The 18,361-nt window shown below is 37.5% G+C and overlaps 1 protein-coding gene across 1 annotated transcript in view; it reads left to right on the top strand.

The window, feature by feature from the left end:
• The first annotated feature begins 762 nt into the window (after nt 1-762).
• LOC110373889 (uncharacterized) overlaps nt 763-18,361 on the top strand; it is a 112,027-nt gene continuing 94,428 nt past the window's right edge. Inside the window, 7 exon segments of the mRNA XM_064036709.1 lie at nt 763-945; nt 11,055-11,967; nt 11,969-12,173; nt 12,453-12,666; nt 15,504-15,617; nt 16,571-16,683; nt 17,818-17,943. Of these exon segments, the coding sequence (XP_063892779.1) occupies nt 11,288-11,967; nt 11,969-12,173; nt 12,453-12,666; nt 15,504-15,617; nt 16,571-16,683; nt 17,818-17,943 (1,452 nt within the window). The 5' untranslated portion in view covers nt 763-945; nt 11,055-11,287.

Genomic DNA, 18,361 nt, shown 5'->3' with positions numbered 1-18,361 from the left:
GCTTGAGCTGTCGGTTGTTGACTGCTCGAGCTACGACCCAACTGCTCGAGCAGGACAAACCGAAACCGGGCGGGCCGCAAGGAGAGGGAAGTTGTCGACCGGCGTCAGGCTCGAGCAGCCTGCTGCCTCGCAACCACTCGACGGCACGATGGAATTTCATCATGCAGTTGACGGCAGTGGTCGCGACTGCTCGAGCAGTCGTGTGTACACGCGAATGAATGACTATAGTTCACTGCGCGGTCGCGGCTTTAAGCAGTCGGTCTCAACTGCTTGAAGCAGTCCGTGTACGGCGGCTCTAATAGATGAAACCTTGATGACGTTACTACACTTGTACTATCCGAAACGACATTACGACTCATGCCCATTCTACATTGAAAATACTTTCAATTTAGTCGCATTATACTTTTTGCTATTGTCCAGTAAGAGACTTTCAGTTTATATAATATCATATATCAATAACTGATGCCAAGATTTGAACCGAACCCGAGGGCTGCCTAGACCCGCGTTTTTGGAGTTGATGATTTTTTGGTCTTCTTTCAAAAACTTTTGAATATTTTAAAAGGTTTTTGTAGGTAGGATTTTGTGGATCTCACCGACATACCTAAATCTTTTGATACCTACTCTACTTTTTTACGCAGCTGTAAAATTGGCGACCTGTGGCCAGAGTTTTACTATCGCTAAAAATCCTTACTACACGATCGAAAAAACACTTCCAACGTTAAAACCGGAGTGTGTATCCGACCAGTGATTACGTTACGTTCTGCGTGCTGAGTATTTATTTTGTCTGTGGTTTTTAGTTGTCAAATGAGAATGAAGAGTTTTGGGCAGGCGATTATTACAAAACTCAATAATTAATCGTGAAAATTGTTTGTGAACTATCGTAGTAATATAAAGAGACTCTTATATTTTTTGTGATGGGATAATTTATTATATGGACTAAGTGCAGTGCGTGTTATTGATGTGTTTACGGTTTGTTTTGTAGTTATTAAGTCACATCTACTTCGCTAAACCTAAGTCTTGGCTTGCGTAGTCTAGGATGAAAATAATTATTGTCCCAGTGAAATGAGTACCAAGTTACTTGATTTTGTTCTAATAATCGAATAGTCACTTTTTTGAAGTGCAGTGTATCGGTGCCCACATCTAGTAAAAGTCGAAAAAAGTTTTGCCCACAGCAGTACGAACTATTTTCTTACTGAAGTAATTACTCACCTAACAGTAATTTAACAAATTTTATGGAAAATTTCTCATGAATTTTAAATACTTAACAAAAAGTTAAAGTACCCAACAATGATTGATTTGTAAAGTGGGTACCTGTGATTCCCCTGAGAGGTAAGTTTTAATACCTATTTGTAGTTTCTACAAGGTACTTTTGATTTAGAAGCATAAAAACGACTGACTGTGCCAAGTAAGTCAATACTAACTTAAGAAGTAAGATACAATGCTCATCTGCTCATCCGGAAAAACAATCTACTGAGCTTGGAAAACTATCCATAGTTATACTATTATCTAGACACCAGTTGTTTTCCCACAATTTCACCCATGTCCCATGGGAGCTGCCTGTACCGGGATGAAATAGATGAATAGCCTTTGCCACAATTTATTCGGGTTTGTAAAGTACATATTTCCTTGAAGATGCCAAGTGAAATTAGAGGACCAGTTTCTTTTATAGCTAGAAGAACTTGCTACCATTTTCATGACTAGCTGTTGCTTGCAGTTCTATCTGCCTCCCAGCAGAACTATCTCCTATTACCAAATGAGATTAGTTTTCGAAATTGGTTCAGTAGATTCAGAGACAACCCCTTTAAACTGCTCTAAACTATACTCTTACCTATTTATGTTCAATAATCTACATACACCAATATTTCTACCTTCCACCAATTATAAAAAAAGGAAGATCTCAGTATGACCTGTATGTACATAGATATTTCTGAGCGCAATTATCTTACGTTTGGTTAAACCCAATTTTATGTGGTTTTCATCATAGTATTTGTCAGTCTTGATGGTATGAGATGTATTATGTATATATCAAGAAGTTATAAACAGGTGATTTGATTAAGCTACACAACTATTTGACAAAATAATATATTCTGTGAACTACCACTTGAGGTGGCAAACTATGTCTGCAGGATTGTTTAAAAGAGTCACCAGCCCTGGTACATAAAAGGCCTTCAAAAGTAATATGATGGATTTTTAGTCAGTAAGAGTCTGATACTCCCTCACCGCTGCTAACCCACAGCGTTAGTGGTCATTTAATGATCTTTGCTATCGTTTAAAAAATAAAGGTGTCAAACTACATTGTCTCCTGTTACTGTTACTTATAAGTCTTATATAAAAAAAAATACAGTTTAATCAGAATGACTCATATCATTTTGATTGTTAACTTTATGTCTAATTCTATCCGTCCAAATCCTTCTTCAAGTAAAAGTTTAACATATATTAAAAGAATGGAAAGTATCTTTATAAAATGTTTGCCCAAAAAAGACCACAAGAATTGGAATAAGGTCTGTAGGTTTATGGTTACCCAAAAGAGTTCCATATTTTGCAATTAAATACAAAGAGTATGGTACAGTAAGGTTTTATTCAGTAGGTATTTATCACAATGTTGTGTAATTCATATATTACTCATTACTATATGAAATCAAGTGGTTATTTAAGTCACTTTGAAGTGTAAATGCAGATTAACATGATTGTTTTCCACAACTATGGCTTTTCAGAGGCCTACTTTTAATTACTAACGTTGCTTTCTAATGAAAAAGTTACTGAATATGGATTTTGGAAAAACTTGTCAGTGTAATTGTCAATTTTGAAAAAATAAAATATCTACTACTTTTTATCCTTGTTCGGTAAATAGTTCTCTAGTCAGAAGTGCAATCTTTTTGCTAGTTTATAAATATCACCATAGACAATATTTTCTTAATGTTTTCACTATATTTATGCTACATCATGATGAGGTTGGCTATCTCATAAAATAGTTAGCTTACACCAGTGATTCATTTTTCTGTCTTCTAAATCAATAAAAAAACTACATGTAAGAGCATCTTGGGGATACATACAGGTCTTAACTTATTTATTGGCATACATTGCAACATACCCTTTTTCTCCAAAATTTTTATCTGCAGTACCATCTCTTCTTCCTTGCTCTCTTATCTCTTGCCATCTTCTAAATAGTATGAAAACTCTACTGACACTTTGCTAAATATAACTCACTAAGTAATATCACGTGAAAAAGTGAAAATTAAAAATACTTGTATGAATATGTACATACTTAAACAGCTGTTGGTCTGAACATAACATAACATACTTGTTTTTAAGTTGTTGATCTGGGAAATAACTTGAATACCTACTTGGTTCAATTATGAACAAAAAAACTGTTACTTTGAATGATATTAATGTTAGGTACTTAAATAACAGGATAAAGTTAGTACCTACCTACTATTATTTCACATTAGTCATAAAACTTTAGGCAAAAACTACTAATGCTCGCAATTTTAAGTAAATTTATATGACAATATAGGTATTTTTTAAAATTCACCATTCTACATGTAGGGCAGTAGGCCTATCTGAGAAATCCACTGTAAGCAAAAAAACTGTTATTCTTATTATAACAGGACAAAATTAGTGCCTACTATTATTTCCTCGCTAACTCATCGTTCACGTAAGTGCGTGTATCCGAGTTACTGCTTATTGCGCTAAAAACAATGCGTGTATCAAGTGCTTTAACAGTTGTCTTAGATCATTTAACCAACTGGATCCGACACGCCCACAAATCTATATGAGGAAAAACATTGCAATTAATTACGTCGGGCAACGCAACGAATAGTTACTCATACTAGCATTTTCGATTACGTTACGCATGCACAAGATAAAATTGATCAATTATATTATAGCATAAACTTACCCATAGGCACCTACGTAACTTACTTTTTTGTAAACAAATGGCAAGTGACCGTTTTTGTTGATAAATAAATAAACATGACGTACCTACAAACATACCCATACAGCCGCGTGTACTTTGTTAAGACACCTCATCATCTCCCGAGCCTTTTCGGTCAGCTTCCGATGCGGCTGAGTACCAGTGTTTTACAAGGTGCGAAACACAGTCATTGGTCATCGATGTCCCAGATATAGAAATGACATACAAACTTAGAAAAGTTGCATTGGTATTACACATACTTGAGAGATTGGTACTTTACCCACTAGGCTTAAATACGGCGTCTCCGGTTGTTTAACTTATCTAAGACAGCTAGAGATGTACGAACCTACAAGTAACGTAACGATGACGTCACGCCGTGTGGGTATCACCGCCGATTAGCCGGATCTACACCGCGCGGCCTCGCAGACACTCTGTTATCGTTTGCGCGAACCACAGAGTTTTTAATTCCTCGCTTTGTTACGATAACTATGGGTTAGGAGGCTCGGAGCGATAACTTGTGAAAAGACAGAGATAATTGTTGATAACTATCTGTTAAACGAGTCCCGTGGGATACTTCTTCCTGTACCCGGATAAAATATAGCCCGTGTCACCTGGAGATAGTGTGATTTTTTTCGAGTATTGTTTTTTTCCCGATACGTTTCAGTATTTTTGGTGCCTTTAACAAACGAAACAAAAAAGGTTTCCTCTGTTTTGCATTCGTTAGTACTTCTAGTTACGCTTTACCAGTAAAACATGTAGAAAATATCTCCTTGTGGCTGTCATTAAAATCGCGGCTAATAGCTGAGATTTAATGAGTTCCCAATATTACTGTTTCGATCTCAAGTACCTAATATCTTATGGCCCTTCTCATTACCCTATCTATCTATTGTACTAGAGTTAGAATTTTGACATTAGCCCCATACAGGTATTGTCACATTCCTATCTCTAGTAACAAAACGACAGATGGATAAGATATTGGGATCGGCCGTTAGTTACTAGCGCACACCGTTCTCGTTACTGGATCTAGGACATGTAATCAATGTCAAACGGTTTGAAACACCAACACCAAGTAAACTTATGTACGAACGAGGCATTTAGAATATTTCCGTTGATAAGATAAGACTTTGTTTCGGTTAATTATTATTTTTTGCGAATACTGCATGAGATTATTTATTAATAGCAGTTTAGAGTGATCTGAAAACAACGACAACAGTTGTATAATTGCTTTGATTAGATAAATATAATCTGATTTAGAAGAGGCTAGAATCATAGAACTAGTGTGCAATTACGCCTGATAACAAGTCTACATATTGGAAAACTTATTACGAGTAGCACTTGATATAGAATTTAAATAACATCGGCTCTACTTGTCAAGTTGAATAATTTACATAATCTCGGTACTGGTACTGGCACGTAATAACATAAATAATTATTCAATAATTTTGCATAACGTATGAATACGAACCAATTTGGTTTTCGATTTGAGAAGATATAAAATAATAGGATATAAACAATTATTGGAGACCACGGACTACCAAGCGCATCGTAGGACGTCCACCAACAAGGTGGACACACGACCTTAGAAAGGTCGCCTCCAACAGGTATCTGTGGAGATCTAAGGGAGGCCTATGTTCAGCAGTGGACGGCCTATGGCTGAGATGATGATGATCATGATGAAACAATTATTTTAATGAAAATACGTCCATGGATTACAAACATCTCGTCTCTTGAAATACAGTTTTTGAAATTAATGAATGATTGCCACAATCGTTTACAAGTCTATTATATCTTATACTAAACCTTCTTTCTTATAAGTTCTATATAAAGATTCTTCATCGTGTTTGTATCTCTTCATCCGATACTGATAAAATACTTTTTAACCAACCTACTTATGATATCCGATCTATTTATCTCAGCTAATATTTGGCACAAGCCAAACGTTTAGGCGCCAGTCATTTCTCATTGTTTATTGTTGTTCTTTACAGTTGTACTGATAAATATACCAACGGGACGTGTTTATTATAAAATTAACGATATTAGTACCAAACCTCTAATTTATAGATTTATGATATGAGCAATGAAATGTAGGTCCAGGTTGTCATTGAACATCTTTGGCAGTCGTTACGGGCAATTAGAAGTCAGTAAGTTTGACAACTAGTCTTGCCTTTGGGTATTTTGTTACCCGGGTACTTGGGTTGGCGAGGTCAGATAGGCAGTCGCTCCTTATAAAACACTGGTACTGCATCAGGTTAGACTGGAAGCCGACTCCAACATAGTTTGATAAAGGCTAGAAAAGGCAATTGGGATGTTTATTGACAGTTTTAGCGATTACAACGGATGATGACGTTTGATAATAGGAAATTGCTAGTAATGACATGCCGACTAGTCTTAAGTCCGCTGTCCACTGGTTAATCTTTGTCATCATTATCACCAGGCATCAGTCAGAACATAGGCATCAATGTCAAAGTCACCACGCTTGCTCATGGCGGACTACCAAGCCCCGGTTTCTCTAGGGTGTAATCTCTCTACTATTGGTATTCAAGATAAACTTAGAAAGTACATTTAACCTTCTAAGTATATCTTGAAGTCGCGTACTTGAGGCTGATGCTTTAATCAGTTTAGCCATCTCTTAAGATAGCCATCGATACATCGATACCTTTAAGGAGCCCTTATGTCCCCTTTATATGATCGTCCATCCATCGTTTTGAAGGCATCTCCCATTTGGTTTCCATTAATTACCTTTTACCATCGGCTATCTGTAGATGCACTATGGGACAGCCCTTTGCAATGTCCATACTTGTGTATCAAATAAGGATGGATGTATTATCTCCGTCTCTTCTCAGACTGAATATTCCCCTTGCGTGATGGATATAAGAATTAATTAATTCAAACATATCATGTTATGTTGATGACTTTGAATATGGCCATGGTCTATGTTTCATTTTATTGATGTAATTAATTATGTAATTCCCGCAGTCCTTTTTCCTTCACGACAATATTTAGCACTGTACACATGTATGTCAGTTTGTATCCAGCCTTGCTGTTCTTAAAATGCTGCAAATTCCGTCAATTAATATCAAGTCTCTGCAAATGACAGTTAGATGAAAGAATCAAGTATGCGAACTTGAGGTTAACACATGATATTACACAGAATAGCTCAGTTATACGCCCTTTGTTCGAGCCGGCAGTTAGCAACAACAAACCCTTTGGTTCACGGTTACCGAGCAACGGCTCCATTGTAATTTCTATTCAATGTTCTGCTTCCTGGATTTTGAAATAGTCTGATAAGTAGGTCTGTGGAGTATATGAGCCTCGATGGTTTGATATTTATACTTAACTAGATACTGCTCAGGGTTTTAAACGCGTCCCGAAGGAGATAATTTCCAGACCTTGATAAACAGTAGCCTATAGACCACATGTAATCCAAAATCCATATATAGCAGTTTTCGCGTGAAAGAGTAACAAATAGGTACAGACACCAATTCTTACATGTAAACTTTCGCGTTTAAAATAGTAAGATTGATATACTGAATGCATAAGTTGATCTATGCATTGTTTGATTGATGATCATTTGATGAATATTTCCACTCGTTAAAATACATTAGTTTATGTAACAACATTAATTAGTGCAGAAATACGAGGTGATTAAAATACTAGAGATTTGCGTGTCAATAAATACATTCGTAAACACACATGAAGAAAGAAAAACTAATTGACCAATCAACTTTATTTCTTTTCGCGCAAAATCTCGTATTAATTAGGATGATATTTCCCGCGGTGCACCCCTGTCCCGTAGGAATAAAACTCGCCCGTACCGGTATAAAATATGGCCTACGTTACTCTGGAAGAGTGTAGTTTGCAACAGTGAAAGAATTTTCAAATAGTACTTACGGAGACTACTCACAAAAACATTTGTTTCCTCTTCGTTATATTAGTACCTACCTATCGTTTTGTGTGATGAATCGGTTAAATGAGAATTCAAGTTGGCACCTACATATCTGTCTGTACGTCACGTTTTGTCTCTCTTATCGATTGCAAGATAAATAAATGTAAACATTTGTTATTGTGTATACTGGTGAACACAGTTGTTGCCGTAACGTTCGTCTATCTTACCGGCCAATAAAGTGTTTCCAAGCCGACTCATGACATTATATTCAATGATGGAATTCTGACAGTGGAGGATTCATCAAAATCTTCATTTTTCAGTCATGTGATTGTGACTAGTCTAGTCTAATAAAATGCAGCCGATTGCCACTGTTTTACCAAATAACCCTCCCGCTGTGGGTGCAGCGTGAGGATTGTCAGACTGTTACTGACTTAAACCCACCATGTTCCATCTTAGGCCCTTCATGTAACGGGACCGCGGTAACTCTTTCGAACAATCCCACAGCCCTGCCAGGCTACCTGACCCCGTCAATTCAGTTACTTGGACAACCTGTGAAATTCGGGCATCTAGGTACATTAGTAGTCTTTAAAAAACTTTTCCAAAATCACTTATAATGACCGCAGAAACAGCCGTATTTAGTATATAACTAATTTAGTAAAGCAATGATGGATGATAGCATAATGACGTAATTCCTATTCTAGGCGAGTACGTATGTTTGTTTGTTTGAAATCTATTGTCTGTATATTATTATGGTGGACTATAGTTGTATGAAATGTGTTATAGCTAAGTCGAGGTTACGGGCTTATTATTTCCAGAACTAATCTTTGTACATGATAGTTTCTCTCTTTGACTTTTGCGATTTCTCGTCTGGTTTTTGAGAGAAGTTAGGTAATTTGTTCTGTGGAAATAAGTTTTCGTTTCGATACTTGACTATTATTTTGCAAATATTTTCCTTTCATAAATAGTTTTATGATAGGAGCAGTTTGAGCTTTAATTTTTGTCAATTTCACAAGGTAGGTCAGTTTTTGAAAAAATCTGAAATTAATTTTCTTTCTCTTTGGCTGTAAGTTGATTGATTACAATCAATCAGCAAGACATTTATTTTATAGATAGATTCAGTTAACTCGAACAACATGGCCTCCTAAAACCAGTATAGATTTATATCAACAATTAATTTACTTATATACAGCTGAGTACTAGCTTGCTAGTTGTTATGCACTCTGTGATTGCGTCCTTGCGCCACCCGCATTAGCATTGATCGTTCATTAATCTCAACATGGCCTGACTAGCTCAATTTTACATAAATTCTCGAGAATTATCTCACGTAAGTAGCTACTTTTAAGTCTTAACTGTTCAGTTCTAAAAAAATTGTTTGTCTTTGTATTCATTTCCAAGATTTTATCAAAGGTTATCCCTGATGCTCCTTTAAGTCACTCACTGTGAACACAATGTAGCTGCATCCCATTTCATAATATATTAGTTTTCCGCAACGTAAAATATTACTAAGCTGCTTTGCACACATTGTTCCCCAGTGGTTCGTTTATTAATTAGCGGTACACAACCCATTTATAGCATATCCAAGGTCGATAGGTTCTCAATATTGAGCCATTAGTCCGCTGCTAAACAGACAGACAGCCGTGCTCGATGATCCATCAACGGCGAACGAGCCGCGGTCCACCCATCAGCTATTAATCTATTATCGTAGAAAACACTTCAATAATGACAGACAATAGGATTGTTACAAAGTACGTAAGTACTTGTGGGCCTATTATTATTCGGTACACGTACATTCATCGTGCGTCTATTAAGACTGGACGTTGGGATGTCATGTGATGACTTGACGATCTCTTGTAATTACTTTAAGGATGCTGTTCGGTTCTATTGCATGATTGTATGCGTACTTTGTTCATTGATTGACATTATCTCAGTGTCAGCTGATGAAATGTGGAGCAAGTATATTTAGAATTCGTGAAACTGCTTCCGTAAATATTAATTTATTTTTGGCCGCTGACTTTAGCGTGGTGACTGTTCCTGGGTCTTCCATTCTTATTGGTTTGATGTATTAACAAGATCACATATTTACAATATTAAAAATTACTGACTCGACAGCTAAGCACGGAATCTGGGGTTCGTTTCCTGGATCAGGCCGCATTGTGGTTTTTAGAAACATTCACTAAGCAGCCCAGAGTCTGGACATTTGTGGAGGACCTAGAGCATGCCTTCCTAGGCCAGGCGGTGTGACACCACCAGTTTTATTTGGTCCCCGACTGTACCTAGAAGTAGCTGTCGATAAAATTTCCACGTCAGAGACCGTAAAGGTGGTATTGAAATAACTCTGGTAGTAGAACTCTTTAGGAGATTAAACTTGCCTCTCACTCACTCGATTACTTCTGCAGTACCAGCTACAAAGTAACTAGCTCACTGTCATATGTTAAGTACCAGCCATATTCCTTAGAAATGATCATGAGATCAGTTCTACGATAAAAACCTATCATGACAAAGTACAATTTCATTGTGAACACTTACTGAAGAGATTTCACAAATCATGCTCTTTGCTCATCGCTGTACGTGAGTTGTTATAACAGTTCTTGATTAGATAACAGAATGAAGTATCAGCGCGAATAAATTAACCCTGTGTAAATTACGTTTTGCTGTAATTCATCATTTTTTGAGAACGCTGGAAATGCCGTCAGGAAAATATGTGACACCAGTCGTTATCTGCTGTCTTTCTTTTGTCTATGGGAACCACTTTAAATGTCTTATGGGTCATTTCTATTTGCCTTTTTATCATGGCAAAATAATGTTTCAATATTCTAGAATTTTAGTTCTGAAAACCCAGTGCAGTCTTAAGTCGTTAAGTCTTCTCTTTGAGATGTTATTAGTATGTTTGACTTTCAACAATACGGAAGATATTTTCAGCCTTATTCAAATACTTACATTCTTATTTTTCATCTCAGACCTTGATTGTTTCTTCGCATACTGAAACAAATTGCTTGCTTCAAAGATATTTATCATTACATGTTGTAATTATGTAAGATGGCCATTTGTCAGGGTTAACTCTTATCTTAGATCGTTATATAAGATAGTCTACATTTGCTGTTGCTAACTAAGAACTTGATCATTAATCACTACGATGTTTTTTGTACTTCAAAATTAGTAAGTTTCCTAGACCACGCAAGTACCAAGGAAAAATATAAAACTATTACTACTGCGAAATAGAACGTGACACAATGTTAAATCCAATTGTAATTTCAGATTCGTAAAATGTTCCCTGGACACAGTTTGGAATCATACAACATCACCATGCCCTATGTTCGGTGACGGAAGCCACGAAAAGTGTTACGATATTACTTAATTTGGGACATTAAACTGTACTATCATGTGACTTTATGTGAGTTAACTGTGTAAAGTTAGTAAGTGCCTTAAGTAATTAGCCGCTTTTATAAATATCTTAGATTAAGCCAACCATTAAAGGCACATGCTGCTCAATGGATACCGAAAAAAAAGCGACCTCAAATGTAAAAGTAAAGAAGAGCGGGCGTAAAAATGAGAAAAAGAAAAAAACTGAGGCACAAGATACTGACGTCACGTTAGACGAAGTATGTCAGCAAATGAGCAAGCTGGCGGACGAAGACGCGGGCAGCGTCTCGGCCAGCTCCACCGATAGCGAAGACTTGGTAAATGCTATTAACTACAACACCATTACATCACTCGCCGCCCTCAAGGATATAATCCAGGGCGACAACAATGATACTCCAGAAACAGATAGTTTCTTCCAACACTACTTTATGAATCACTGCAACAATCTATCTAGTAGAAACTCAAATTCGCCGTTCCCATTCCCGGAGCGGCGAAGATTATCACAATGTCGCGAAGAAGATGAAGACGATGAAAAGAAAGATTGTGATCTACTGTTCTCTCCTGTTCGGAGTGAAGCTAAGCCTCAAAATATAACGAGAAGCAATCGTAATAATATTGCTAATAAAAATATCACAACTGGAACAGAAGATCAGAACGCTAATGTGGTCAGCGGGTCGGCATCTGCTGATAACCATGTGGCAGATGACCAGGAGCCTCCTAAGAGGACTGTGATGGGAGCTCGCCACAAGTTCTTGGTGACTACGACTGAACCACCGACCGCGCCGCCTGCCGTCGAACGAGCTCTACGCACATGTGCATAACGCACACACGGTCCATTTCGGCACGAAAGGTGCTGAAGAACTACGGCCGAATGTGCGCTCCATATTTGCAGGACAGAATCTCCACCTTGACAAACACTATTTTGATAGTAGTTTGATTGAAATTAGATCTACCGTTGATGATGATGTGCCCGCTAGTTCTGAGGACATTTGGGTTAAAAGGACCGAAGACAAAGTAAGTATTCTCTTGTAAAAGTAGAGTATTGTATATACCTTTCCCTTTTAAAATTAATCAGAAACATACTTTCGTTTTCTAGACAGCACATGACGCCCAAAAATTAGTCACGCTGCAATAGAACTGAACTGTCCATTTAGTTTCCATATAGTCCATTCAATCATGATCAATAAGTTGATGTTATGACCCAAAGAGTCTTCCCCAGAGACCAATTCTTGATCTCTCAACAATGGAAGACATTACAGTTCCTCAAATACAATGTGTGTTTAACTATTTCAGGTGGCTCCTAAAGAAGCACCCGTGTCTACAGCCGACATTTTTAAGATCGACGAAGAAGTAGTAAAATCGCCTAAGAAGAATATAGAAGAAGTGAGAGCTCGTTCCGGCACATGGGGTGCTGCCACTGGCACCAAACCAAAGGAGCCAGTCAAGAAAACTGTGCGGAAAGAAAAAGATGTACGGCGCAGTAGCGATGATAGACGGCAGAAACGAGGTAAGAGGATTATCAGTATCGATATCAATTATGTAAGTTCTTAGGGGAGTTCTTAGCTAGGTATTGAAGGAAGGAGGTTTTAATTCAGTGGCCTTTCTTGGGAGAGATGTGTGTTTGACAGTGGAGTGCTATGCGCTTGTAATGTTGTCTTGTTGATGGGTGTTCCAAAAACTGATTCATTTTGTCGTTGCATGCATCACCGTATTTTGTTTCTTATTTGTGGCCTTTCTCAGAGCAGCTTCGCGATTCCTTCTTCTAAGAGTTAATTATTATCAGTGTTGACAACTAAACCGAGAATTACGTAATTAACGGTTAGTAAATATAGATTTACCATCGACGGAAAGTGTTGAGCCCGCAGTGTTTGCCAGAGTGCGCCTACATATTTGAGTCGCATGCCCGCTTTGGCGGCCGGCCAGCAGTCTAGCCATAAGGGTGTTAACACGAGACTCTCGGCGAGATAAACAGCATATTGTTTAAACTATTGATTTATCTTAACCTATTCAATACTGAAAATTAGCGTCAAACAATCCTTATAACCACTGAGCTATCGATCGTAAATCATAACCAATGCATGCACAGCTGTTTTACAGAACACATTGTTATTAAAATGAATATTTGTTTCTTACCAGAGGTGTTTGTTAAATAAAACTGTTCAGGGAGATATAATCAGCTTGCTAGTCTACCTTTGAGAAAGAAGCATCATCATGTGTGCACGAAATCCGGTGCTGTAATTATTTTTATCCCACCTAAAGGTGCCGGAGTGCAGACAAGTAAATAATATACATATACGTTATAAATGCTAACTGTTAAATATACTGCTGATTTAATAATAGTATTATCTGAGTTTAGAATAGCTATTTATAGGTTTTACCTGACTCTGAAATTACATTTGTGAGTCTTGCTATTTTCTTCTTTGTGATAATTTTCACTGTATCACGGTATGGTACTTAGCTCATATTAGCTGCGTTGGTAAATGAAAGGTAAAATCAAACTGCTATACGCAGGTATCAACAATCTGAATCTGTTACACTAACATATAGCACGGCTGGCAAGCGGCCTTGAAGTCCTGTGGTTATAGCATAACTAGCGAACATTATCATACCGCTGTTTGTCTAGCTGCGATAAAAACTACGAGATGAAAGCTGCGCACATCACAAACTGATGTAATTAACTGTTAAACAGTTACAGGTGTTTAAACAGTGATAGTTTAATTAATCTGTTGTTCGATATGAATGTGTTAGACACACGGCATATGCCGCGGCGCGCGTTATACATAATGCATAACGTTTCTATGCCCACTTAAATGCTTTGGCTTCATTACGCTACACATTTGAGGTTACCAAGAAACCAAAACAGTTTAATCGTTTGGATCAATAACTTTGACATAGATACACACACAAATTAAACTAAGACTGTAGGTAATCAAAAGGCAATTTATTGCAGTAATTTTGTTTACGATGTCTTTGCTGTTAAAGGTCGTTTGATAGTTACTAAGTTGTATTTGCATCTTCATTATGTCTCCAATTTAATAGACGGATTATTTTCTAGTCGTTTTTCGCTTCTTTACCCGACTATCCAGACAATAAATTCCCGTAACGGGATAAAATATAGCACACAAGAAACGTGTCTTTCTATTGGTACAATCATTATCAAAATCGGTTGTACAGATCCAGAGATTATCCCCTCAAACTTACAATATTAGTCCTACATATTAGTATGTTAGTTTTTAAATAGAAATAGTTAACACAATTTCTCAAAGTCATGTTGCACTTGCAATGATCACAGTTCCGAGGTGTGCGTAAATTCTATTACTGTAACAACGCAAGCCGATCGCTGGCGACCTTGAGAAGGCTTAACGGTACCATATTCAATTAGGCGTTAGTGGGTATAGTTAGCTTGACCTTGAACCGAGCGTGGAAAATCGATGCTCGGTATCGAGTAGAAATGCTATCGATTTGGATTGAATGTTCCGAGTTTGCGATTAGGAAGTACTGGGTTGTTGAAGTGGGCATACCGTTAATTGAGAATTTTTGAAATTTTGATTTCGCATTTTGTTGAAAGTGATTACCCCTAAAAGAAAGATGACACAGGAACAAGTAGTTTGTCCTGAAAAGAACTGTTTCTTTTGAATTTTCACATCTTGATTTCGCATTTTGGCAAAAGAGAATATACTTATAAGAAAGCTGATGCTTCGAAAACTCATAGTTTGTCCTGCAGATAACTGTATATCATTATAAAATTAAACGAACCTACCTTGGCGATGTTAGTAAATGTTTTTGATGTTCAAATGACGTTCAGCAATGGACACTGTTTGGAAACATAGCCGCGTGCGATATGTTAATTCTGACACAGATTAGCACACATCGCTGTATGGCGTATGGCCTACCCTTCTGGGCTGTTCATTAGTTATTATTTATGATTGATTCTAATTAACCCTGTTGTAATGTTGTGTTATATTGGTATGTATTATGTAACAATTATAATAGTTCTGTGCTATATGGAAATGTCGATTTATGGGGGAGGCCTCAGGAAGTGCATCAGTGCACGTTCTACATTTGAGATGGTGATGATGAAGGAAATAATCCCGTCATCATGATTATACATTGCATATTTCTTCGTTATCACTTTGAATCAATTCGGCGCTGCCGGCTTTATTTATGGCTACTTTTATGGTACCTATCTGCAAATCTTAGATCCTTATTTTAGCACATAGTGTAGCCAAATATCGCCGACAAAGTTTGTTCTATTGCCTTAAGCTGCGAACTCTGATATGCTGTGGCCTGCTAAGCTATCTTCGACCATTTTATTTATGACTCAATTAAAATTGTACATTACAGAACAACGTCTGGATGCAGCCATCACCCGCAGCACTCAGTCCGTGGGTGAACGCAAGAGACGCAGCTCCAGTGATGATGGACAGGCTCATCCTATGTACCAGCAGACTATACATGGTAAGAATGAACCCTAGATCCATCAGCTTGTTAGTGGCCAACGTAGGACACTTCTCCTTTTTAAACACAGAAGAAAGTAACTCTCATCATGCTTGCTCAAGGCGGATTGGCGTTGTCAGTCTTTTGAAGTTCATTTTGGCTCTAACATGTTTTTCTTCACCGTGAATCCAATATGCAATGAAAAAGTACAACGCCTGAACTGAGCCTTATAGTTGTATGTACTTGGGAGGCAGGACCTTTAACCACTAGGCTATCGCTACAATTATGGTTGTAATTAGTAATACATTCTTCTGTAAAGTTTCAACTGCAAGAGTAAAGCGTTGAGAAAGGCCTTAGAATCGGGAGTTTCAAAGTGTAGCTTCAAGGATTTTGTTGATTTATTGGGCGTCCTATGCTGCACAAAATGTTCTCAGATAAATGACGATAGCCGTAATAGCCTATCATTTTGATTAGTTCATTAATCTTTGCCGACGCAATTAAGATCAAATTAAAATATCAATTAGAGGCGTTCCCACAGATAGATCTCAAGACGTCAACATCAAATTACTACTACATCTGGTTTTTCTTTGCCTGTCAATATCCGATTTGATACCAGGTACTTAGTTCATGCAATAGGAACCACTGATTAGAACTGGATAAAGCTGTCAACATCCTTCACATGGTTTATTGATAAGAACATTCGAATTTATAAAATCTAGCTCTTTTTCTGCGGTTTCACCCTCGTCCTGAGGGAACTTCTGCCCGTACCCAGGTAAAATATATATTTTACTCGGAAAATGTGTAGCTTTCCAACAGTGAACCAATTTTCAAATCAGACCAGTAGATAAGGAGTCTTTAGGATGCAAACAAAAAAGTTTCCTATTTATTACATTAGTAGGTATACATACATACGAGCATAGATGTTAATTGGTGATATTACAATATTTCTTACATGTTCTTATTTTGTGTTATAGGAACCTCCGGGGTGAGTCGAAGGCCTGCGCTCTTCAATATCCTCAAGTCCAAGCCTCGTGGGGAAGTCAAGAAACAACCCTCACTTATGCAGCAAGTCATGGCTGCCGTACAGGTCAGTATCGAACCTTCTAGAATATTCGAGAACTTCTAGAACGTACTCGAACTCTTAGAACATGGACCAATCAATTTTAAAGACAACGAAACACTAACCAAAAATCTGTCTGCTCAGCGGCTGTAAGTCTAACTAGATACAGGTAATTAACAGTGTTTTACGAGGAGCGAACGCCTATCTGACCTTCTCGACCTAGTTACCCGTCCAATCCAATACCCTTAGTTAAGATTTTCTGGCTTCTGACTATCTTTAACGACTGCCAAAGCCGGAAAATGACAGCTGTTTTTATATAGAACCTTAAAGCATACAATTAAAAATCAACACTGAACTTACATGAAGTTTACATAAGTAACATAATAGAAACCTTAATGACTTTCTACGAAACCAAATTTGGAAATCCCTGATTCCAGAACATATAACATAGTATAAACATGTGAATGCGAAATCGCATTACTATAGTTCTTTTTTAAGTATACTCCGACAAAGTAATGACAAACATTTTGTTCCTATAGTGATGCAATAGTGAAGTCATCACCCAAGTAGAAAACGTTCGAAGTACACAATAATCTCTTATAAAGTTACTTTTTCAATACAAATGATACAAGTCTGATTATTATGGCTATCATGGGAAATAACGCATAAGAATGCATTTGTAATCTACAAAGTGAGCATGTCTATATTTTTGAATAGACTATTATTCTGAAAGTATGAGTATTGATTTTCCCATATCATGTAAAGCCAGTCGAGCGCATTTTATCACTCTTTGTTAGTATATTTTAACCAGAAAATCATGCATACAGTAAGTGCTACCGATTGACCGGGTAACAGGGTTGAGGAAGTCCGATAGGCAGTCGCTCCTTGTAAAACCCAAGTACCTACTCAGCTGCAGCCGGTTATAATAGAAGCCGACCCCAACATAGTTGCCAATAAGGCTATGACTAGTAGATGATATCAGATCAAAACAAGTCTGTTACTAAAAAGCAGTTTATCAATCTCGTTCTAGGAAATCTGGGGACTGTAGAAGAAATTAAACACACCAATATTCATTTACTAGTCACCACTTATACGCCACTCAATACGTACCAAATGACATTCTTGCTATGATTTTGTCAAAAATTATATCTTCTCTTTCAGAACATGACGAAATCCACTCCAACAAAAGAACCCGTGAAAGCGGAGGCGAAGGTAGACCCACCAGCTACTCCAGAGTTGAAGGCCAGAGACGGCTCCGCACATCCACACCCTGGAAGCGATACCAGGGTATGTATCCAGTTCTTCATGGTGTTGTTGGTAGAAGTACTGCGGTTTGTAATAATCGATCGATCAGTTGATTGTCGATAAGGTAATTCAATAATAATAACGGCGTCCAAAGCCTATTTGGGCAGCTGTTCTCGTATAAGGAGATCACCCTGCTTCGCAGACAGGTGCACTCTCTATTCCTTCACTCTCATAGTCCGATGGGACGGCAAGCCGACAGCACCGGACAGAAAACAGAATCGGGACATAATTTATATTATGAAGCGAATGTCAAAATTCAATATCAAATCGTATAAATCCCTTATTGTAAACCGAACTTTAATTATACGGTCAGTCACAGACTTTCAGTTCGATAAATAAGGGCTGAAGTTTCGCCGATACCAGGATCCATCTTGAATTTACCAACCATTTTGGACTTGAA

Source organism: Helicoverpa armigera, chromosome 1 (genome assembly GCF_030705265.1).
Source record: "Helicoverpa armigera isolate CAAS_96S chromosome 1, ASM3070526v1, whole genome shotgun sequence".
Classification (NCBI taxonomy): domain Eukaryota; kingdom Metazoa; phylum Arthropoda; class Insecta; order Lepidoptera; family Noctuidae; genus Helicoverpa; species Helicoverpa armigera.
The sequence above is the reverse complement of the archived record's forward strand: the minus strand, read 5'-3'. Positions and strand labels throughout refer to the sequence as shown.